The sequence below is a fragment of the Orcinus orca genome, chromosome 19, assembly GCF_937001465.1.
Source record: "Orcinus orca chromosome 19, mOrcOrc1.1, whole genome shotgun sequence".
NCBI lineage: Eukaryota > Metazoa > Chordata > Mammalia > Artiodactyla > Delphinidae > Orcinus > Orcinus orca.
In genome coordinates, this window is record NC_064577.1 from 33,160,991 (window position 1) to 33,184,281 (window position 23,291).

Genomic DNA, 23,291 nt, shown 5'->3' on the forward strand with positions numbered 1-23,291 from the left:
ACGCCAAACTTTATACCTGCTGGGTTAAATTAAAAAAAAAAAAAAAAAAAAGCAAAAGCCTTCCCCTCGGCGTGGACACGAGCTCCCACTCGCCCCTGCTCCCTCTCCCGCCCTGCGCCAACACATTCCCATTCAGCAGCAACGATCTGCGCAAAGGAGCTGCGCAGTCGCCGGGCTTGAATTAGGCGCCATCGGGCTCAGTAGTAGCCCTGCTGCTCCCTGATTGGCAGCTCCCTGGCCCGGCGCCAGCCTATTGGGAGGCCTGTTTACGCTGAATGAGTGGCATGAGCTCCCGGCAGAGGAGGGCCGCGCGGCCAATCAGCGCGCAGGCTGCTCGGGGCTGAGTGGCACGAGCTTATTAGTATGCAGGGCCCGTGGCTCGCCGCGCCGGGCTGCAGGTTTGAGAGCCGCTCTGGATGGGCTCGCTAGAGTCGTTGTTGTGGAAGCGGTGCATTTACAGTGCAACAGTCAGCACATTGAAAATACCAATAGGAATACAAAACAAAGTCACATTTACTGGTTTAATTGTATTGCATTCAATTGTATCCAGGAAACAGCCTCCAGTAAGTAACTGAAATTGCTTTCATTTTTTTGTTTTTGTATTTTTATTATTTTATTTTTTATTTTGGCTTTGGGGATTTACAATTTTTTTAGTAAGAGAAATTCAGGGTTGCGATGTTAAGAAGTATATATCTTCCCTTTTAAAAAATCCGTTATAATGTCGAGCAGGCTTTTTTTTTTTTAAAGATGGACTATATATAAGAGCGATTTTTTCTCCCTTTGAAAAATCTTATCGATCGCTTTAAAATTCCCCCCGTAATGCGTCCTTGCTTTGCTCTGAGCGCTTGTTGTCTCGATCGACACCCAGCATTAAAAATAAATGATCGCGACAGGACAGGGACCGCCAGGCTGCGTCTGGCGCAAGCCGCGCGGGCGGCTCCGGGTGGACAGTCGGCGAGGTCCCCGACGCACCCAACGCGCTCCCGGCTCTGGCGGCACCACGAACGAACCCCAGTTGTTCGGCCCCCACACACCCTGCTCCCCTCCCCCGAGCAGCCTCGGGTCAGCCCCGCCCGGTCGCTCCGCGGCGCCGGGAACCGGCTGGCTCGCGCTGGCCGAGGCGGCCCGAGCCGCCTAACAGAGGGGCTTGCCGGCCGCCGGCCGTGTGCGGGGCGAGGGACCGGGCGGAAAGGGGTAACCGCGAGGTTTTGGGGGGTTCGTTTCCCAGAGCCTAATTCATTTTAGGGCATTTCAGAAAATTTTTTCCGGGGGGGTGAGGGTGGAGGAGGTAGGTGGCCAAGCGAGGCTAGCGCAGCGGGGCTTTCTTCCCGCGCGCATTCCGGGCGGTGTGCGGGGCTCAGGCCACCGCCCGTGAGGCGGGGTCTGCGGGCGGGTGCGCCCTGGGGTGCGGGGGTCCGGCGCGGCCCAGGGCCTCGGTCCTCTCCCGGCGTGCGGGGGGGATGGTGTCGGGCGCGACCGTTTCGCAGGGAGCGGGTTCTGTGGCGGCGCCCGAGCAGCCCGCGCCCCGCGCGCGCCGGGCCCCAGCCCAGCCTGCAGGTCCCACAACGCCAGCGCACTCGGAGACGGCGCCGGGGGATGCGGGAGGCCGAAGCAAGGGCAGGTTTTTCCGTGTATAAGTTAAAACCGAAGGAAACCCGAAGGAGCCCCACATCCTGGAGCGCTTGAGCCACGCGCAGAGGAACGGGCGGCTCCAGGGACCGCGCCGCGGGGTCCTGGGGAAGAGCCCGGCTTTCCGAGGTTCGGCTGTTTCCAAAATACCCTTGTCAGCGATTTTCCAGCCGGCGTGGGGCCCCGTGCCCGCCACCGTTTTCGCTCCGTTTCCTCTCTGAGTCCGGCCCGATCCGAGGCTGGAGCTGTCCTTTTCTGCGACCTCTCCTGGAGCTGGGGGGAGGGGGCTCGGAGCCCTAGGACTCGCGAATGGCGGCGCCTGAGCTCCGGGCTCGGGGCGCCGGGCCCAGGCCGGGGCGGCCATGCGTCGCCGCCCCGCTCCCTGCCTGGCTCGTGTTCCGCAGGCACCCAGGAGCCGCTCTCTGGCGGGCGGTGAGGCGCAGCGCGGCCTCTCCCCGCGAGCAAAGAACACAAAGAAAAGCTCCCTCCGACCTGGTAAGAATCTCTGCGGCACAGACGAGCGACAATAACCCACCTCCTTCCGCGTAAAAAGTCTAGCGGGCTAGTGGGGAAGGATCAATCCAGCCCGCGATCCATCCGCTGAAGGTGAAGATTAAAATTGCTGCTGGTAACCAAGCCCGCGTCCCGAGAATCGAGAGCAACTCTTTCTTTCTCGACAATTTTGGAATTTCTTATCGGTAAAAAGAAACCCCACAAAACAAAAGCATAGCATACACGGCTCCCCGGAGGCCGCCGGGAAGCCCCCCACCCCCCGCGCGCGCAGCCCCTGCGCCTTTGAAGCCGCAGGTTCCCGACCTCCCTCCCCTCCTTTCCCTTTGTCCCTCCCCGTGCCCCCCGGCCCCTAGCCCGGCGCGGGCAGCCCCTCCCTCCCCTGACCCCGGCGCGGGCAGCCCCCTCGCCCGGCGCTCCCCCGGCCCTGGAGGCCGGGCGCTTGCTCTGCAGGCCGGAGCGGCGGCAAGCCGAGTTATTTGTTAGACCGGGGTAGAGAGCTGACGATCCCCAGAGGGAGGAAGCCCCAAACCCCTTTGTATAAAGTTGAGAGACAAAGAGAACTCTTTGTGTAGGTTCCGTTTATTTACAATGCAAAAGCTCTCCGAATAAATATTAAAAAGCTTATCAGCTGAGCAAATATGTATTCACTTAATACATTATGTTTTCGGTTGTAGATTAAATCAAACACAAAATAGTCTGCAAATAAGACGTGTAGAACCTGTAACATTAAATATAGCAATTTAAAATGGTATTCACAAAATGGAAAACATCTTAATCGCTTTATTGTCACGATGGGACGGCTAAAAAAAATCAGAAGACTCTGCAAAGTTCACAGTGAAGAATATTAAGCCTACCCATCTCCCTGTTGTTAAGGTGATATCAAACATTAAAACAATGCAGATTTAGGAAATGAGGAGAAATGTGTCGAATGAAAGCTGTCCTCCACGCGGGCGCACAGCCGTCCAGTCTATGTGTTGCTCCGCCGTTCCGCGCTCAGCGTCTGAAATTACCCCCAATTTCGCTTCCGAGTGGACTCTCGGCGTTGGGTGGGGGTGGAAGAGAAGGGAGGTGGGGGGCATTAAGTGCCCAGCCAGGAGGTGGAGGTGGACGACGGAGGCCGGGGGTCTGCTGGGACCTGGGCAGCGGTGAAGGTTGCGCTGGGCCCGGGCACTTGTCCGCCTCCCCAGGGCCCAGCCCAGCGTCGCAAACCCCACGTCCCCCGGCCGTGCAGAGACAGGCCTCGGCTCGGCGACCCGGGGCAGGCGCTGAAGGGAGAAATAATGTGGCCGATTTGGGGCGTTGAGAGAAAACAATTTCTGACTTTCAAATCGCCCCTCTCCAAACCTCCAATCCTCAGAGGAAGATCCTGGGCGAATTTGACTGGGGGGCGGGGTGATTGTTCCAGGCTCTCCAGGAAGCTCCCGGCTCCGGGACGGCCGACCGGGCACTGCGGCGTGGCGGCCCAGGTGACGCCGCCGGCGGACGTAGACCCCTGGGACTCCGGGGAGCTGGCCCGGGGTCCTGGCTCGGCAATGCGGAGTGGGGGCCTGGTCCCGTTAGGGATGTTGGGGGGGGCGCGGCGGGTTCAAAAGAATGGGCCGAAAGACGCATGAGGGGGATGGGAGAGGGGAGAAAATGAAGGTTATTAAAAAAAAAAAAAACTCTTGAGTTACAATCAATAAAATTACTCGCTTAATTAGCATGGTCATTCGGTTAAGCAGAATGCAGTAAAAGCTGAACCTCGGAATGGGGGGAGAGGAAAAAAGCTAGCGTCGACCCCAGGCCTTCCCTCAGAGACACCTTTGGGCAGCGGGGGAGGGGAGAGGGTGTGCGTGTGAGTGTGTGTGTGTGTGTGTGTGTGTGCGTGATGGCTTCGCAGATTTGGGTTTTTATCACCCAGAGGAGCCAGCAGCCTTTCGCCGAGGCGCCCTCGCCGCAGGGATCCGCGAAGGGGAAGCGTCGAGCTGTACGGCCGGGTTCCCTCAGGCTCCTCCGGGCGGAGCGTGGCCGGGACGGTGCGTGTGCGCGCGGGGATCGGGGCGGCCCGGGTGGCCAGCGCGCGCGCGTGCAGCGGGGAGACGCGCGGAGCTTCTCCGGACCCGGCCGCCGGGCCTGGCCGCGAGGCTCGGGCCGACGGGGTGGGGGGGTGGGGGGCGGGCGGGGCGGAGACCCCCGGGCGAGCCGAGCCCCAGAGTCACCAAGTCTCTTCTGCTTGCCTCCGCAGACTATGGACCCGCACGGCGGCCGCCGGCTCGGCACGCGGCCGCCCGCCGAGGAGACCAGTCCGCCGGCGTGCTGACCGGCCCCGCCGCCGCCGCCGCCAGTGACCCCGGACGCCGCCTCCTCCGCGCCTCCCGCGCGCCGTCCGCGCGCCGAGCCGCCCCCGGGCCCCGGCCGCGCTGCTCCCGGGAGGCGGCGGCGGGCCGGGGCCGGGGCCGGGGCCCGGCATGGATGGCCGCGACTTCGCACCGCCGCCGCATCTGCTGTCGGACCGCGGGAGCCTGGGCCACCGCAGCGCCGCCGCTGCCGCGCGCCTCGCCCCGGCCGGGCCCGCTGCGCAGCCCCCGGCGCACTTCCAGCCCGGAAAGTACTTCCCGTCGCCGCTGCCCATGGCTTCGCACACAGGTCAGTGCCGGCCGGGTGGGCGCGGGAGAGGAGGCCCTGCCGCGAGGTGGGCACGGTCGAGGGTCGTACGGGAGCCTGCCCCTCCTCTCCTTGGAGCATTTGCGGAGAAGCCTTCGGTTTCATTTCCCTGCACCGGCACCGGTGGCGGCCCGCGCATCCTGTGGGCGCCCCGAGCCGGATCATCGCGGTTTAGAGCGGCCTTCCCCAGGGTCCCCCAGTGTCTCGGAGGGGCAGCCTCGGAGCCGGCTAAAAATAAAGCCTTTCCCCTCCTGCCACCCTCCCCCACCCCTTCCTGCAAAAGAACTAAATTCCGCGGAAACCTCATTTCTGCATTCTGCATTCTGCATTCACATCCTTAAAACATTCCGGGGCTGGGACAACGAGGCACATTCTGCGGGAACAAAACGGCCGTTGTGAAGGTGGGGGGGGGTGCCGCGGCCTCTCGGATTAGGGCGGTGTGTGCGCGGGGTGAGCGTTAATAGGGACTGCTGGTGTAAGACGAGCAAATCCTGTTTCTATATAAAGCCTTGAAGTGTCAGGGCGAGAATGGGTTTGCAGGGGATGCATTTGCTTTAACAAGTGCCTCTGGTATCCTGCTAAAGCCGGACAAAGCGTGGCCAGATCGCGGCCCAGCCCCGCGGCCTGCGCCCTGGGGGAGCGCAGCGCCGGCGCCGGCTCGGCTGGGGGCGGCGCGGGGGCCGCCGACGGATTTCGGTGCAGGCGAGTTCGCAGCAAATTTGCTCCAGGAGGAGAGAGCTGGGGCCGCCCTGCACTCGGGTCTTCTCCAGTTCTCTCCCGGAGAGAGCTGTTCCTTGGCAGAGCTGACCCAGGCCTCCAGAGCAGTCCCCGTCTCGGGTGGCTTTGATATTACTGTCGAGCCAGGTCAGAAGAGAAGCAGGGCCGGGCAGAGGGTGGCGAAGGGGCCGCGATCTCGCCTGAGACCCTGGAGGTTACTGGCCAGTGCCGGCTGAGTTTGCAGGAAGCTGGAGGGGCTGCGCGTGTGGGGACCCGCTGGTCACCCTGAAAGGTTGGCTTGCTTTTGTTTACAGTTTGTTCTAAACATCAGAAATGTTGTTTGTCGCTTTTTTTGTTGTTGTTAATTTGGCAGTAACAGTTATTGCTAGCTTGATGAACTGTGAATACTAATAAAATTATATCTGCTTTAATGGGATTACAATTAGTGTGTGGATTAAAACGGATGGCAGAGTCAGGCTAAAAGGGAAAATGTCAGAAGGGAGGGCAGTCAGAAAGAAAAACATAAATTACCTAAAAAGAAAAAAAATACGAGAAATTGCTTGATTACTAATGGGCGTTTAGCATTTACAACGTGAGATACGAAAAGTTCGAGCACGCTGGGAGTAGAGGGGCTGGACTCAGCACTCTCCTGGAATCAGCCCTTCGCCCGCGTTTCCTGTTCCAGTGCGAGCCTTCTGCAAGGCTGCTTTTTTTCTCTTCCTTGCTCTTCCTTCTTCCTCTCCCTTGCTTTTTTCTCTTATAGATTTATAACTCAAAAAAGCAAAAGTACTTGCCTGGGCAATTGGTGATTTTAAATATCTGTCCTTGCTGTTCCTGTGGTTGTCTCTCCTGCCCCTGCATTAGAGATGCTGCCCGCCCAGCTCAGCCCACACTGGGGGGTTGAGGTTGTGGGCTTGTGGTGGCAGCAGGGACAGTGCTACAGTTTCCCTAGCCCCTTCTGGCTGCACACACACACACATACACACACACACCCCGCATATGCCATACCCTCTAGCCTGGAGGGTACAGAAACCGGTCCAGAAGGGCCCCCGACACCAAGGCTCTCCCAGTAGTACACAGACAGGCTGGGGCTGTGTCCCCCATGGGGTGGGGCAGGGCCAGACCAGATTCCCCGTCAGTTCAGGTCACTGCTGTCTCTCTCGTCCCCATTCAACAGCCCACGGCCCTCCCCAGGTCCTGGTCAGCCGCCATTTCCCCTTTCTGTTCTTATATCCAGATGCCGGCACCACCGAGTCAGGTGGGAACGTGGTCTGGGTGGCCCAAACCATTGTCTTGTTCATTCCAAGTTTGACCACGTGGTTCTTGGATCGTAGGCCATGGAGGGTTTGGAGAAATTGGATGGGTGCTGGCTTGGTCTGTGTCCTTGACCCAGACCCTACCCACCTCCCCCATATGCAGGGTGCTCTAGGGGGCGCTGGAGGTCCCCAGGGCACCCTGGGGGGGGGAGCTGGAGGGCCACGTGTCCCCTGCTCCTGGAGGCTGTTTGCACCTCCCGGGGGACCAAAGAGACCTATTGTGCTTGGAGATGTTCAACCCATTTGTGACGGGAAGGCTGGCCTACAGGGCGTCCAGCTAGAAACATCTGCCGCTGAAAGCCTTTTGAAATTGCTGAAAGCCAGTATCTTGTATTGGTTTTAAAATATAGCTACATCAATTTTTTTTAAAAGGAATTATACCCCAGACTACTTTGCTTTGGTCTGTATCTGTATATGATCTAGTTTAAAAAGAAAAAGGTATAATTAAGTTAAAATATTTTTTGCATCTCTTGTATGGATTTCAAAATGGCCAGTTTGGCAGACTTTCTTCCCATTTTCGCGGATGGCCTCAGGTCCACAGGCCACGGCTGCAGCAGCCCATCCTGCCCCTCCCTGCACTGACTACCCTGCTGAAAGGAAAATTGCTCCGAGCTTCTTCCTATTTGTCCGGCTCTAACATGGGAGTAAGATCCAGCCACCGGAGATTGAGTCCCTGGCTTCTGAGGATTGCTCGTCCCTGGCACAGACACACGGCCTGGCCAAGGGTCTCCCTCCCTGCCCTCCGCCAGTGCTGCCCTTCCTCGTCCCCACCCAGTGCTTTCAAAATGTCAGCTTGAGGGACCCCGATGGGATATTGGGCTCCAGGGCTCCTTCCATTGTTTTTCTAAAACTGAAAGTGCCGATAGCTTTACCATCGGGCTGAAGGGTTTTATGGTAAAGTGCTGTTCCAGTAACCTTGTCACCAAAAGGTGTAATTAGAATGTTTGGAATCGTTATTTTTAGTGCAGTGTTAGATTTTGTCTCTAATACAGATGGTCCGGAGGCAAAGCTGTGAAATCTAGGGGAAAAAAAAGGAAAATCAACAACGCACCAACCCAAGATTTTTCATCAGCGCTACTGCCTGGAGCGATTGGGGATCGCGCCTCTCCTCCGAGCGCATTTAGTAGGAGGCAGCCCGGCCTGGGAGAAGCCCAGTCCCCGCCCCCTCTTCTAGCCGGTCAGCTCCTGCCCTCCATCCTTCTCTGTACGTCCCCCTCAGGGCTGAACCTTCGAGAATCACCGGGTCTCCACCCGAGGAAGGCGGAGGAGCCGATCAAGTCTTGGTTTCAGCAATGTGACAGCGGGTGGGTTCTCCTCTCCGCCCCTTCTCCCGGCTTCTTTGGGGTGTAAATGGCTGGGCCTGGAAGCCAGGTGCCCTGGGCCTGCGGTTGTTGGGAGTAAACAGGACGGCACGTTCCTTCTGGTGGGAGAACCACAAACTTCTCTCCTGCTAACAGTGCTTCTGATTGCCAATCTCAAAAAAAAAAAAAAAGAAAGAAAAAGAAAAGAAAAATGCAGAGGAAAAAAAGATAATTTCCGGGTGTAAAAAGACCCCATCAAAGGGTCCCCCTCCCTCCTCATGGGATATTTTTTTGTAAAGGAAAAAAAATACATTTTCGTAAATACCTCATTAACTCAGTGACACGGTGGAGTGTTTCTGCAACAGTTACCAACATTAAGTAGGTGTGAAAAGAGTTACTTTCCGAAGACTCTACCCATCCTGCTCTGTTAAGTGACAGAAGCAGACATCAAAGCCAAGGCTGCCCTGCGGAGCCAGGAATCCAGTGGCCTCGTGGATCGGCCAGGCTGTGGCCGCCTCGCCCACCCCAGTGAAGCCATTTTTGGAATGTGGGTTTTTTCTCAGTGGGGCTTGTACTGCCCCCATGTCTGATTTTTCCTACAAGGATATTCCTATAGGAATATCCAGGTCATGTGAGCACTAAGGCAAATTAGCCAGCGAGGCAGGGAGCAGCCTTGTGCCATCCCTCATCACCCCCAAACACTCCCGTGTATTCTTAGAAATCTCCCTCGTCTGCTGTGAGACTGGGTTCAACAGCCCGCACAGACAGGACAAAACGCACAGGAGGCTGTTAGAATAACATGGAGGGAGCTAAAAATACCCCTCAGAAACACACATAAAAAAGCCAAATCCAACAACAGAACGAGCTAAAAATATTCCAGGCTTTGGCAAAGAGCACAGAGTTAAATAAATTATACAAGAGCCATTCATGGGAGCAAGTTGACTTTCTCTCTTACGGGAACTTGGTTCAAGCTAATAAAAATAATAATTTACTGGCCACTGAGCTTTGCTTGAGTTTAGATTTAATTGGTGGGGCTTCTGGCGTTTGTCACTTCTTGGCGATTAGTGGGCTTGCCCTGGCCTGGGGTAGGGTGGGGTTGGGGTGCTGAGTCTGGGTCCCTGGAAGCAGGGCAGTGTCTCCCCACCAACCCGAGGAGCAGGGCCTGGGTGCAAGGGCAGGATGCCCAGGAGGCCAGAGGAGGGAGGCTGCAGGGGAGTGGTCAGGGAAGGCAGAAAAGAGGACAGGCAAGGCGCCGCTATTTTAATTTGATAAATGATCGTATACCTTTAAGAGTGTGTTTTAACAATCAAGATACACTCCAGCAAGTTGATAGGATGTTCGCTGTCAACTTACATATGTCATCAGCGGGGGCTGTGAGCATAAATAATGTGCGAGAGTGTGCGGGATGCGCTACAGCCTCTCCAGGAGCCCGGCAGGTAGCACCCTTGTCTCTCCTGCTGTCTGGGGGCAGCTGCCAGAGGAGGATAGAAGTCAGGGCACTTCAGGCAGGGTTTTTTTCCCTCTGGGGAGTTCCCAGGTCTTCCCACCAAAATAAGAGCTCCAGATGGCTTGCTCAGAGAGACCACTGAGGGTATGATCTGAGGCTGGAATCCAGCGTTGGCTGGTATCTTTTCAGGGCGCAGATGTCTTAAGTTCAGCCAGTTCCCAGGAATGTCAAACTTCCACCTTGGGATTACAGTCAGGGTAACCTCCTTTGCTCTGTCCTCTTGCTTGCTCTTGATGAGACTCCCCTGGAAATCCCAGCAGGCCCTCCCAACTCCCAAAGGACTACACTTCCCAGAATGCTCCTGGTCTAGCTCCAGGGTCTGAGCCTGGGACCGGCCCTGAGCTGGGAATTCCCAAGCTCAGATAGAGTTCCGCCAGTGCCACTGGGAATGAGTGCTTTCTGGGCGGAAAGGGGCCTTGGTTGCCACCTCCAGTAACCCCTTGCCCTTCCTCCTGAAAGAGGCCTCTGGGCCCTGCTTGGCTTCCTCCCTACCATAAATATCTGAATATAGGCCCCAAAAGATGGGAGCTGCCCCTCTGCCCCAGGGGCATCCTGTGCAGAGGGCAGCTGCCTTGATTGGCGTGGCCAGAGTCCCAGGGGGATTCCCACCATATGCCCTGATCCCAGCCCATTGCACGTGGCCTTCTCAGAGGGGCCCTGGTCACACTGGCAAAGGGTCAGCTTGGAAGGGACGTGGGGACTCCACCTGGGTGGCATCAGGGCATCTCTGCCTAGACAGTCCCATGAGAAAACCCTGCACAGACTTTGGGGCAGCGCCCCACTCCCCAGCCTCCCACTGACAGGCGGCAGTAAACCCTATCAATGCCGTATTGACCAGTATCCACCTGGATGACTTCTGATGAACAGAAACCATCCCCCCAGGACGGGGGTGCTGCCCTAGCCCCTCTGGAAGGAAGGCCTAGCCCATCATCACCCATCCAGAGAAAGTTCTCACTCCTGCCGCTCCCGACAGCCTCCTGGAGAGGTGGGCACCCCTTGGGAAAGGCCCTCGTTGGAGGTCTTTGCTGGGACTTGCGCCACAGCTCTCGAGCTGAGGCCGACCTCAGGGCTTTGGGGTGCAGCATGTGCCCTGTCTGTTTGGCAGTAGGTAACTTGCACTGCAGGGCTTCCTCCTGCCTTGCCCGCCAGGGGATGGCTCCCCGGGGTTCCCCTGTCCCCATTAACCTCTGGGACCTCCTTTCTCCCACCAAAGACTCCAGATTAAAAGCAAACAACAAAATTACAACCAGCATGCACTGTCTAGAACATGTCCCCAAAGCCCCGGGCCACGCCAAGGAAGGTTCGGGTTTTGCAGCCCGCACTCCAAGACTGCTGCTCCGTCTCGGCTTTGACGCCCTGCCCGATGACGTTTTTATGGGATAATATACCATTTAGATCATGCAGGCCTATTTGTCAGTGGGCCGCCCCTGTTTGTTGTAATATATAATATTACTGCCTCCTGTGGCCCTGCCAGCAGCTGCCACTGGAGGACGGGGACCGGTCGGTGGGAACTGGGTGTGGGCTTAGAGGAGGTAGGGGGGCGCCGGGTGGGGGTTGCCCCCTCCCCGCTTATGGGATTGGTGTGGGTTTGCAGTAGGCTGCGGGCCTGGCGGAGAGGCATCCAGTGCCCAAGCTGGGAGCCAGCCGGGCTGGCATCTGAGGGCTGCTGCAGCTGTCCAGACGATTAGGTTCCAGATTGGATCAGCCAGGAAGCTTTTTTTTTTTCTTTCTGACCTAGGGTGGGGGAGGGGGAGGAGGGAATGAACAGGTGGGTTGGGTTCCCTGCCCCCTCTCCCCTCCCCCAGGGCCCCCAACAAAGAGTCCAGTGTTTTTAGATCCAAAGACTTTTGAGGCTGGGGAAGGGGGGACCCACTGTGTGCCTGGAACCGGAAGGAAAGTTCAAGCAGCCCTGCTTCATCTAAGTATAGGAACTTGGTTTCCTCTAGAAATTACCAGAAGTGCAGGGAAGGGGCAGAGGATAGGTGTGCTGCTGAGAGAGGCCTCTGAGCAGTAGGCTGGGGTCCCCAAGGGTGGCCTGGGGTGGTGTCTTCTTGGGGAGCCTCGCCAAGTAAGACAGACCCATCAGCCACATTTTAGTGGCGGTTTACTAACTAAACCACGCTCTGCCATCTTCTTGGGAAGAGGCAGTCTTGGCTGGATCCCTTTGCTCCTCCTTCAGGGAAGCCAGAGCCTTTCTTCCCTGGGACTTCCTTCTGAAGGCAACTCTGGGGAGGGCACCATGGCCCCATCATCACAGAGCCAGACCAGGCAGGGCCCCCCACCATCAAGGCAGGCATGCTGGGAGCACAGCTGGATGGGGGTGAAAAGAAGGCAGTTTGGGAACAACCAAGGGGCGGAACCCAGGGTGGGGACGCGGTGGGGGTGTAAGGAAGGGGCTGCGCTCCCAGGCCGCTGTCCACCAGCATCTCACGAGCATCTCACAGCACCCTGTGGCAGGCTCCGTCTCAGCACAGGCATTGCTGCCTGGCTCAGCCCGTGTCCCCTTTGGGGGCAGAGGCACAGACCTACCCTGCAGACCCCAACGTCCCCACAGGCCCTCCAGGGCATTAACTGGCTGAGCTCACATGAGCCCACAGTGAATGGACACACGTCACACCTGCTCACGTGTGCTCACACCCCCAGGCATGTCCTTACACCCACACCTGCTCACACTCATGCAGACACTCGCTCACGGACACTCACAACTGGCCTTCAAGGAGTCACATCCCAGTTGGCCCCTGGGAGAGCCAGCCCGCCCCGCAGTCGGAATGTGCTTTCTGATCTGTCTCCAGTTCCCGCCACCTGCTCCATCCTTCAGCTCCTGGCCACCTGCCGGGGATGGAGCCTGCAGGTCCCCAGTGACCCTCGGTGGCAGACTGAGGGCCTGATGTGCAGAGCTTGGTGCTGGTGAGCTGCCCACCCCCGCTTCAGCCCCCTTCTTCACTGTGTCACTGGCTTCTGCTGAACTGGAGCTGGTCCTTTCCCAGCACCCGCCCCAGGCTTCTGCTTCGAATGAAGCTATCCCCACGTCCAATTCCTCCAGGAGGTGCCGGTCAGCTTCCCTGCTCTGCCTCTACCTGCAGGTCAGCCCCAAGCCTGTCTGAGCCTTCAGCCCTGCTTCTCCTTCCCTTGGGGCCTCCCTTACCCAAGCCCCCTACACCGTAGGTCAGCTCCCACCTACCACCCTTGTCATATCACTGTCCCCGAAGGTTCCCAACACTCAGCACATGTGCCAAGCCACCCACAGGCTCTGGCCACCTGTACTCCCCTCTTTGCTGCCCCAGGTACCTCCTCTGCTCCCCTTCCCCTGTCCCTCCTGGAGTCTCCCCACCTGGGCAGCCCCTACAGCCACCAGTGCCCAGGCTCCACCCGCATGGTCCGTGACCTCCGGCCCTGACCGCCCTTGGCAGTCTGTCCCCCCAGGCCTTGCAGCACCCCCGCCCTTCTCCACGTGGGGCCATCTTCCCCGTGGGACCCCAGCGTCCTGAATCTGGGTGTCTGTGCCCTCCATCCCTTGGTTCCCCCAGAGCTGGGCCTGGCCGTTGCTGGCCTCCCTCCCGTGCAGGATGGCTGGGGCCGAGACGGGGTGTGCGTGCCTGTCCACACTTGGGTAAGGCACACACGTGCCTGTGGACATGAAAAGAGCCCTGTTCGTTTTTTTTGTCCTGCAATTTTGACCCCACACTGGAAAATCGAGACGATAACCCTCTGGGAGAACCTCACGAGGAAGAGAAGGGCAGGAGACACCGGATTCTGAATTGGCCCTGGTCTCTTCACTAAAAACCAAGATGCCCGCCCGACACCCGACCACACATACATGGGGACATTCACGTGGGCAGTATCTCCAGCCTGTGTGGCCACCTCCCAGGGGCCAGGTCAGCATCTCCTTACCTTCCAGAAGCATCTTCTTTCGTCCGCAGAGGCTCCCAGACTGTGTGCACTCCATTTAAAAGAGGTGTCAGAGCTAAAAAGATTGGCAGAGAGGACAATCCCCTCCTTCTTAGTGTCACACCCAGTGACGGGGTGAGGGGGTGGCAGTGAGAGGTCCACTGGGCAGTGCAGCCCAGCGTCATCCTTGTGGCATGCGGGCTGGCCTCTGGGCGCACGTGTGAGGTTGTGCAGTGGAGAGGGGGACCAGTGGAGATAGAACAAGGCTCAGGATGGGACTGTCCCTGCGGAGACACCGCTACCCCCTCCCCCTGCAGTAAGGGAGGGACCTGGTGGTGCAGGAGCTGGGCACCGGGTGGGACCACTTTCTGCCTGTCCCCTGACTGGCCCCTGCAGGTGACTCCCTAACCGTCAACATGTGTGGTGGGGCACCTACGATAGATTGGAGGACAGAAGCCAGCGGCTTCACCTGGGCCTTAGGGCCTGGTGGGCGAGGGGGGACAGATGCTGGGGGAGAGCTGCCCGCTCCCCTCCTCTCCCTTCTGTGGTGGCTGTGTGGGTGGCTGCATAGGCAGGGGCTGGGGGGGGTGGACAACCAACAAAAGGGAAATGAGGGCACAGGAGAGATGAGGGAGCAGGGCTGTGGCCCCTCGCCGTCTGCTCCATCTCCATCCCGGGCAGTCAGGCATGGCAGCGAGGGGCTGCAGGCACTGGAGCATTGTGTTGCCAGGTCGGGCCCGCTCGCCGCACCACTCTGCTTTCCAGCATTTACACACCAGGAGGCTTCGGAGCCGCTCCTGGTTTGGGCCCCAGTGCCCAGTCTGGGAGGGGTGCGTGGCTGCCCGGGGCTGGTGCCAGTTAGTGGCACACCCCTGCCTGCACATCTCGTGGCGGCTCTTCCCCACAAGCCCTGAGTCTCCAGATCCTGGTCGCTTCTCTCCCCCAGGCAGCGCTCACACGCCTGCACTTTGTACTCAGTGGGGCACAGACCCTTGATGCCTCTTCCCATCACTCCCTATAGGGTCCTGGCAGCCGGCAGGTGGGGATTCAGGACCCAGTATTGGACATGGACGTGGGGAGGGCAGGACCGGGGCTCCCGCCCGCCTCCTGGCCTCAGCAGCACCGTGCAGAAGGGTGCCAGCAGATCCCTCTGTGCCTGGCCTGTGTGCACAGCCTTTCTCACCCTACACAGGATGCCGGGGAAGGAGCCGGACCTGTGGCCCCCCAGGACTTGCCTGTTTGCCTGGTGAGGCAGCTGCCCTGTCCAGCTGGCCTCCCACAGGCCTGGCCAGCAGGTCACCTGAGGGCAGTTTGCCTGAAGCCAGTCCCCTTTTTGAGACATTTTGCATCCCTTTGGGTCTCCTAAAAATAAGCTTTCAATTTGTTTTAAATTAATATTAAAATTAAATCTAAATTAAATCGCAATGCATCTTTAGGCGAACTCTTAAAAAGCCCTTAACGAGTGTGAATACAGATAAAATCAAGAAAAGTTGGGAAGGTGCACACGAGCAGCGTCATCTTTCCACCTGTCAAACATCTGCTCCAAGACACAGGCCAGCGAGACGGCCCCAAGCAGCTGCGCAAGGTTGTGGGTCACCAAGAGGTCCGAGGGCCATTGTTGGAAGCCAGGGTGCCCGGGCAGCCCGCGACTTCCTGGGATTCCAGGGTGAGGGTGAGTGACCCTGCACGCTGCAGCCACTCAGTAACTGTTTGTGTAACGAGTGAGCTGGGTTAGAACTCCATTCTCTGGACGGGGCTCAGGGCCCAGTCTGTGGCTTGGGTGACAAGGACGTTTGTGCTGTCCGGTCTGGACAGCACTTTCTTCCGATGTTCCCACGCCAGCTGCCTGCCCTAGTGAGGTCAGCAAGTGCCCCGGGCTTACCTGGGCACTCCTCCTGGACTGCCTGGAGCCGATGGAGGTTCAGGGCAGCCCCACCAGGCCCTGGCTCCCGAGGGCCGCTGGACCAGGTAGCCGGAGGGCATGGTGCATCTTGAGGTCTCTAGACTGTGTGGGGGGCACCCTTTGGAGACCTCATTCCACCCGGGCAGCCCAGCCCAGAGCCCCCTCCCCTGGTCTGGCAGCAGAGCCTTTTCCACACACGACACTTGGTCGGAGCCCAGCATGTGAATCGGGTGAGGGGTCAGTCCTCAGGCTCAGGGCTGAGTCCCCTGCTGCCCCCTGGTCCTGAGGCAGGTGGGGTCCAGGTGGAGGCTCAGCAAGGCCACGTGCTTGCTCTGTGGTCATATCGGGAGCCACCCAGGAACACAGGCTTCTGGGCTGGAGGTCCAAGGCTGGTTCTCTGCCTGAGCCCCCCGCCCCTGGCATGGGGTGGGGCTGGGGGAGCACAGGGCTGGGTGCCCCAGGCTGTGGGTGAGCTGCACGGGGCAGGGGTCTTCCCTCCGTTGGGAGCTCTTGCTGGGCCGCCCCGAGGCTGGTTCCCCGCTGGCTCCCCTGGGCTGGCTGGCACTCCATCCCCATTTGGGACCCCCAGACCAGTGGGGTGCACTTCACCCCAGAAACAGCTCTCCTTGCCCTGTTCACTTCAAGAGTTCCCAGAAACACCGGAGTTTTACGTCAGAGAATTGAGGTTTTCTCCCTACTTATACTCACCGTCTTTAGAAATTAAAATACTTTCTCTCCGTTCTTCGAAGGAAGTGGGGTGGTTTGTCAAAGCGGCGCTGTTAGAAGAAACTACAAGGATACAGAGCCCTGGGTGCGTCCTGCCCCCACCCCATCTCCCTTCTTATGGGGGTGTAGCGCTGCCCCCAGGAGCACACTGTGGGGGATCCCTGCTCCCCAGCGGGCTGCCCCCCAAATGCTCCTCCCACCAGGAGCCGTGGGCAGCCGCGGTGCCAGGCCTTTCCCTGCTTCTGGTCACAGACATTAGAGTCGGGTTGGGAGGGCAGGTCTGCTGAGAGCCTCAGAAGGCAGGGATGGGGTGCAGAGGGTGGCCTGTCAGAAATTCCAGAATGTGGGCTCCCTGGAAGGCTCTGCCAGGAGAAGCACAGGGCACCCCCCCATCTGCTGGGAATGAACTGGGAGTGTTGGGTGCCCTCTTCCCCTGCCTGCCCACAGCTGAGAAAGAGGCGTGTTCAGGCCAGCTCGAGGTGCTGGGTGCCTGGGTCCAGGGGATGGGATGCAGGAGAGCGGGGTGGGCACCTCCGACCCTGTCCAGATGGGCTCTCCCTCTGAGGGGAGCGGTGGGGCTCGGGCGTGAGTGTGCACCCTGCTGTCTCCACTGGACTGCAACCACTAGGGCGTTTGTCTCCCTGCAGCTGGCTTAGTTCAGGATGGTGTGAAGGGAAGCCTTGCCTTGGCTGGAGACGCTCCTCCAGCTGGCGGGGTTTGGAGGGGGTGGCGCCGACCAGCCCTGGTCACCTCCCCGTGCCCCCCCGCCCCCCGCCTGTTTGCTGGCCTTCAGGGGCGTCCTGGAGGGGGAGTGCTGGTCATTCGCCAGGGAGGGTGTGAGAGGGAAGGGAGGCGGAGACCCCAGAAGGTGTGAAGAATAGGAGGGGGTGGGGGGCAGCCCTCTGAGTCACTCTCGGCCAGAGTCCGAGGCGGCCCTGGTGGGGAGTGTTGGCCACCCCGCGCTCCCCGCCTAGCCAAAAGGCTAAATTTACCCTTTTAATAAGAACCAGACTTATATCCGGTTTTCCTTTTCTTTTATTAGTTCTGGGCTGTTGGTGGTTGGGCCCGTCCCCTGTCATCGTTGCCTCTATATTTGTGGGCCTGGTGGCTCAGCAACCACAGAGTTTTCCTATTATGGCCTGTGAGACACGGCCTTTGGGCCAACCGCGTCTTCTAGAAGGTTCTCCTGGACCAGCAGAGAGGGGCTTCCCCTGTGACGCGCTCATGTTTCTGGGCGGGCACCCCTCACCGGGGCTGCCCCTGTGTCCCACGGCTGGACTGGCAGAGGCTCGCGTTCTGCCCCCACTGCTGCCGCCCCACGCCCCTCCCCCACCAGCACCCCCTCTCCCACGGCTGCAGCTGTCTCTCTCTGCCTCCAGCCTCCTCCTTCTCTTCTGTCCTTCCTTCCTCCCCGTGCCTGTCTCGGCCTCCTCTTCTTGTCCCCCTGTCTTCTCGGGGCTGTGGATGGCAGCTGGGGTCATTGGGTGGCATCCTCAGGGATTCTGGGACTGTGGCAGCAGGGGGTGGCTTGAAGCAGGGCAGGCTCCGTGTCCGGTGAGACCAAGTGAGTGAGGGGGGTCAGACAGGCCGACATCTGGAGGCCACCGGTTTGTGGCTGGAGGGGACTGCCGCAGATCCCGATAATTTCTGTGTCCTGGAGAGCCTGCCTGGTGAGGCTGGGCCTGCCCGGAGCGGGTCCCAGATCGGAGGGGGCTTCTGAGCTGCTTCTCCACCACAGAGGAATCAGGCTGTCTGTGGGGAGATGGCCCCAGCCACGTGACCTGCCAACTGCCCCCAGAATCCACACAACCGCTGGACCCGCTTTCAGGTCCGGGTGGCTGGGGGCTGAGCAGCTGGGCTGGGGAGGGGGCCGACTCCCAGGCAGGAGGGGGTTGGGGGTCTTGGTGCTGCCGCTCGGTACAGGCTTGAGACTAGAGTTCCCCTTCCACCATGAGTAAGCTGGATGTGCCCCCCAGGGTGGAGAAGGAGGGGGGTGTCCTGTTGTTTCTCGCCTGCCACCACAGGCATCAGGCAGAATTAAAGGCCAGGAGCCTTTTTCAGAGTCTGGGCCAGGAAGGAGACCGGTTTGGTGGTAGTGTGACCCTGGGAAGCAGCATCCCTCAGGGCCGGCCCAACCCGTGTGTGACTCCCTCACACAAGAACAAGTCACCACCTTGCGCACACTTGGAGCCAGGTGTGCACACCCACGTCGAGTGCACCCTCGGAGCCTCTGCCCCAGACCTGCATGCACATCTGTGCCTGTGTGCACGGCCATTGCCCACATGCACACTCAGCCATGCATACACACCCAGACACACCCTGAGTGCCCACACATAGTCCCATCGCTGCCTCTGTGCCCCTGTACACAGACACACACCCAGGCACACACGTTATCTCATGCCTGGGCCACTGGTGGTTTCCAGCCCAGCAGGGAGTGTCCCTGGTGGCATCAGGAATTGAGCTTGCAAACTCGTGTACACCTAGAGTGGGTCTGGTGGCCGGTGGTGTGGTGCAGCCTCTGTGGCCCCTGCTGTGGCCACTTTGGGTTTCCTGTGGGGCAGTCCAAAGCGGCCCCTCCCACCAGGGCCTGGTATCCCCATCCCTGTCCCCCTCCCCCCATTCTGCTCCTGGGTGGTCAGACAGATGGACACCCACCTGCCTTCGAGCAGGCTGGACTGAAGCTTCTCCACCCCCGTCCACGCGGACACCCAGGGTGGACATCCTCCCTCCCCTTCCCTCTCCTGGAATGAGAGGAATGTGGGCCGGGTCCACACAGTGGGCTGTTATCCTTCCTGCCTCCTCTTCTCCAGTCCGCTCCCTCTGGAGCCGGGCCCAGCACTGGAGGGGCACTTTGGCCTCCTAGGCAGGCCGCCCCTGGTGTCCTGAGGGAGACCCAGGGATGGCCTCAGGGGAGCTGGGTGTCCCCACGCCCAGGCAGGCTCTGCAGGGGGCTGGAGGCCGTGGGGAGCCTGAGCAGGTGTGAGCAGGAGGGCGGGAGCTGTTTCGGGCGGAGGGTGCAGCCGCCAGACGCAGAGCTGGGGAGCCCGGTGCCAGCAGCCTGTCAGCTGGGCCTCCAGAAGCATCAGGAGAGCCTGGGAAGGGGCTTGCTTCTCCGCAGCGGCCGCCAGCCGTCGCAACGAGGCTCTTTTTGTTTTTTACAACCCGTTTCACCGTTTCCAGAAAAGGTAGCTCACTTAAGTCAAAACAAATGCTCGTTCTGCTGTAGCTCTGCGCTCCCGCTCGCTCTCCCCAGCTCTCCGAGGCCCTTCTCTGTCCCTCTGTCAGCCTGGCATGAAGGTGGAGGCTGGAGGGAGAGGGGGTGAGCAGGCGCGGTGCGCACCTGGCTGTCCAGGGCTCCGGACCTGGCCTCTGGTGTGCCAGCCCCTCGCGCTCTGGGGCTTTGCTGCCGGTCAGCCCCTCCCTGGACTGGAGGCTCCCCGGGGTAGCACGTGGGCTCCAGGAACGCCCTCAGCACCCCTCGGGCCCGCCCAGCATCTGTTGACCGTCTCGGCTGCAGCAGGTGGGCCTGGCACAGGTTGACAGAGGAAGGCCCCTCCCCTGGTTTTGCCTGGGCATGTGCGGTCACCTCTACCACGGCCAGCACATAGAGGCCCTGTGAGCAAAGGCTGGGCTTAGTGGTCAGGGCATTCCCGCCCAGCTCCGTCCAGCTGGGGCAGCTGGGAGGGAAGTAGCCACACAGCCAGGGTCCAGGTACGGCCTGTCTCCCGGTCCAGGTTGTCTGGGCCTTGGAGCGTGGGAAAGGTTGGGCCTCTGGGGGTGGGGCCTGGCCTGAGGAACTGGGCCATGGCAGTGGGTGGGGGGTGTCGACCAGCCCTCCTGGGCATTCTGGCTTCCGGAGTGGTTTTCTCAGCCAGCCCGGCACCCGGGCCAGGCCTCCGTGGTGTCCTAGGCAGAGCTGAGGCAGCGCTGGAGTTGGGGCTGGAGCCCTGTGTCTGGGGCCGCAAACCCTGGATTGGGCCAGCCGGGCAGTGGGGATGGCCAGCTGGGGGCTGGTGCGTAGTACAGAACGGCCTGCCTCACACAGCCTGACACCTCACACCGCATTCGGGTCCCTGTCCCAAGACGATGCTAACCTTGGCCAGATCGCTGTGATGAGAGCCTGCAGAGGATGCAGGGCACTGGCCACCGTGACCATGCTCACTGGAGGGGCCAGGGCAGCCTTGGAGTGGACAAGCCTCATCCAAACCCCAGCCCGGGCACTTGGGGCCGTGGGGCCAGCACTGATGATGCCCATTCCTTTGTCAGCCCCGTGGTGGGACCGCCACCTGGGATTGCGAAGACCTGAATTGATACAAGGTTCATAAAGCCCTTGCCGAGAGAAGGGCTAGTGCAGATGGTGCCAGGCTCGGAGCTCCCAGCCCGGGGGCTCTGAGCTGAAAGCCCCTTTGGCCCTCCCTGCTGCTTGGGGCTCCCACTGTCCCCTCCCAGGTTGCTAACCACAGCACTCCGTGGGCAAGGACCTTGCCAAGAGGAAAGAAGCCTCCAGCCCAGTTCCCGGCCAGACTTGGCCGTGCAGCTCCAGCCCTGGCCAGGGCCCAGGCCGCCTCTGCTCAGGCTCTGTCTGGGCCTGGCTACTGGTCGGTGGGCGGGGGCTGGGGAGGTGGCAGCCAGGTCTGCCCACGCCTCTGCTGGCTGGGCACGGTGCCATGGCCAAACTCCTTGGAGGTGGAAGTGACACAGGAGCCCGCATGCTCTGTCTGAGGGTCAGGGGCCAGCTGGGGGGGATGGGGGGACTCTGGGTACCAGCAGTCCCCTCCCCCACACCCACCATGGCAGTGCCCGCCCAGCAAAGCCTGTAGGACTTTGTCTGCTTCCAAACTTCTAGCCCAGGATGGCGGGGGAGAAACGGACCCTTCAGAGCAAGGCTCATGGAGCCCCATCGTGCAGGGCCCAGGCTGGGGGGCCCGTCAGGGAGCTGTCTTTGCACCTGCCCAGCGTGCATCCCCCAGGGCTGGCCTGCTGGTCAGAGAGTATGAGAGCCCTTGGCAGGACCTGCTGCCGTGGGCTGGCGTTTTCAGAGGAGAGGCCACCTGGGTACCTGCACAGGTCTCCCACCAGGGCGAGTGGGTGAGTGCCCAGAAGGTGGTCCCTGGGACACGTGTGTGGCTCTGCCCCAGGGCAGTGGGGTCTCCCGTGACCTCTGTTTCCTTCCTTGCTGTGTCTATCACTTGAACGTCTTACAGTCAAGATATAAAGACATAATATTCATGTGACAAGCCTCTTCCGTTTTCAACATGAAAGGAAAAAGGAAGGAAAAGACACCCCAGAAAAATGGCCCAGACTGAGGCAGGACACAGGGGGCTGCAAGCTGCCCACGAGGCTGGGAGAGGTGGAGCGGCAGGGGCAGCCCAGAAGGCTTGGAGCAAAGGGGGGCCCTGGAGAGCCCAGAACCGAGGCCAGAAGGCAGGGCTGGAGCGCTGTCCCATTTGCTCACTTACCACACTCTGGGACAGAGGTTCCTTCATTATGGACTCAGGAAGGGCCCCAAGAGGGTCCCCCAAGTTGGGAGACTGGCTGGCATGGGGCAAGGTAGGCACACAGCAGGAAACTCTGCCTGTTACTGGTTTGTCCCCTGGCCCGTAGAGCCAGGACTGGGGCTGGCTGAGCTGCAGCAGCCCCCCGCAAATCTCCCATGCAGTGGGACCCCCTTCTGGGATGGTGTCAAAACAGGCACCCTTGAGAGTCCCCACCCAGGGCCAGGATCAGTCTCCCGGGGGAGGAGGGCATGAAGTCCCATGCCTCCCCCACCCCCACCCCAATTCCAGCTTAGGGGACCAGTCAGGTCAGACACCCCTCTGGGCCTCAGGCCTGCTTCCTACCTGCCCCTGCCCCAGGTGGGTGGTCCTTGGGGGTGTGGGTGGTGGGTCTGCAGAGGTGGCCTGCTGCCCGTGCAGGACCCCCCGGTGTGGGAGACCCTGTGAGGGGGCCGCCTCTGAGCCTCGGTTTCCCTGGATCCTCAAACCGGAAGGGCCCTATGGGACGCCAGGCCGCTTCTTCCACCCAGCCTGGGGCCTGCCCACTGCCCCCACCCACCGTGGTGTGGGAGAACTCAAGGTTCTCAGGCCAAGCTCCTGGAGAAATCCTTTATCCAGACCGACTCCTGGACTCAGTTGCTTCCCACTGTCCCCGGGAAGGGCAGGGCGGAGGGACTTCCCTGGGAGGGTGCGGGGGTGGGAAGGCCTGGGGGACATGGGGTGGGCCCGGGCGAGGCAGGAAGAGGCCTCAGTCATCCCACAGGCATGGCCCTCTGCCTCCAGGGTCCCTGGAGCACAGCAGGGGCCGCCCTCCATCTCCTGCAGGCTCTACCCGCCCGCCTGGGAGTCCAGCACTTCCCTTCCCAGCCCAGAGTCCCCTCCCCTGGCTGGACATGCCTGTGGTCTGGCTGGGGCCCATGGAAGTCCCAGCCTTGCGGTCTGGGAAGTCCCTGGCTCCTGGGCACCTTCGCCCCCTGCCCCTGGGTCCTCGCACGGTCTCCCTTTGGCCTGATACCCACCACAGAGGTCAGTTCACACCTTGGTGCCCGGCAGTTCTCACAGACTCTTCCTCTGAGGCTCGTGGCCAGGAGAGGCCTCTCTCGTCCACATGTCCCATTCCCGCACGGGAGTGGAGGGAAGGGGAGGGGAGCTGCCAGGGTCCCGGCGGGGCAGCCCCTCCCTCTCCCCCGCTTCAGGGCCGTGCTGCCTCTCTGCTGAGTCACCCGGTGTCTGGGAAGCTCCCAGGGCCAAGCCAGGCTGGATGAGGCATCACAAATTCACAAATTCCCCCTGCCTCCCGGGCAGGGAAACAGCTGCCCTGACTCACCTTGGGCCGGGCCTGCAGCCTTCTGGGGCCCCCAAAACCCTTGCAAACCCCGCCAGGCCCCTACACTCAGCCTAATGGGATGGTGGGCCCCCAGGTTCCAGTTCCCTGTCCCCTGGGATGGTCCCAAGCTAGGCTCTCTGCCCATGGAGTAGAGGAGACAAGGTGCCGGGGGCCCTGCTGGGGTGGGGGCTGAGCAGTGCAGCCCAGACCACCCACCAGGCACCGGGTGCTGCTCTGCGCGGAGTACTCTGTGTACATCCTTCCTATGCGATCCACTGGTCGCCACGGTAACCTGAGGAGGCTTGATCATCCTGGCCTTGGCCGCT

General features: G+C 60.3%; 1 protein-coding gene across 8 annotated transcripts in view; it reads left to right on the forward strand.

Moving 5' to 3' along the window:
- The first annotated feature begins 376 nt into the window (after positions 1-376).
- Positions 377-23,291, forward strand: part of BAHCC1 (BAH domain and coiled-coil containing 1) — a 60,159-nt gene continuing 37,244 nt past the window's right edge. For 4 of the 8 annotated variants that reach the window (XM_049702574.1, XM_049702579.1, XM_049702581.1 and 1 more), the window contains exons 1-2: positions 3,777-4,157; positions 4,367-4,767. In XM_049702574.1, the coding sequence (XP_049558531.1) occupies positions 4,590-4,767 (178 nt within the window). In that variant the 5' untranslated portion in view covers positions 3,777-4,157; positions 4,367-4,589. Of the gene's footprint in view, positions 564-586; positions 1,195-1,274; positions 3,609-3,776; positions 4,158-4,366; positions 4,768-23,291 lie in introns of those variants that run through there. The other 4 variants (XM_049702576.1, XM_049702575.1, XM_049702577.1 and 1 more) reach the window with 4 other exon arrangements.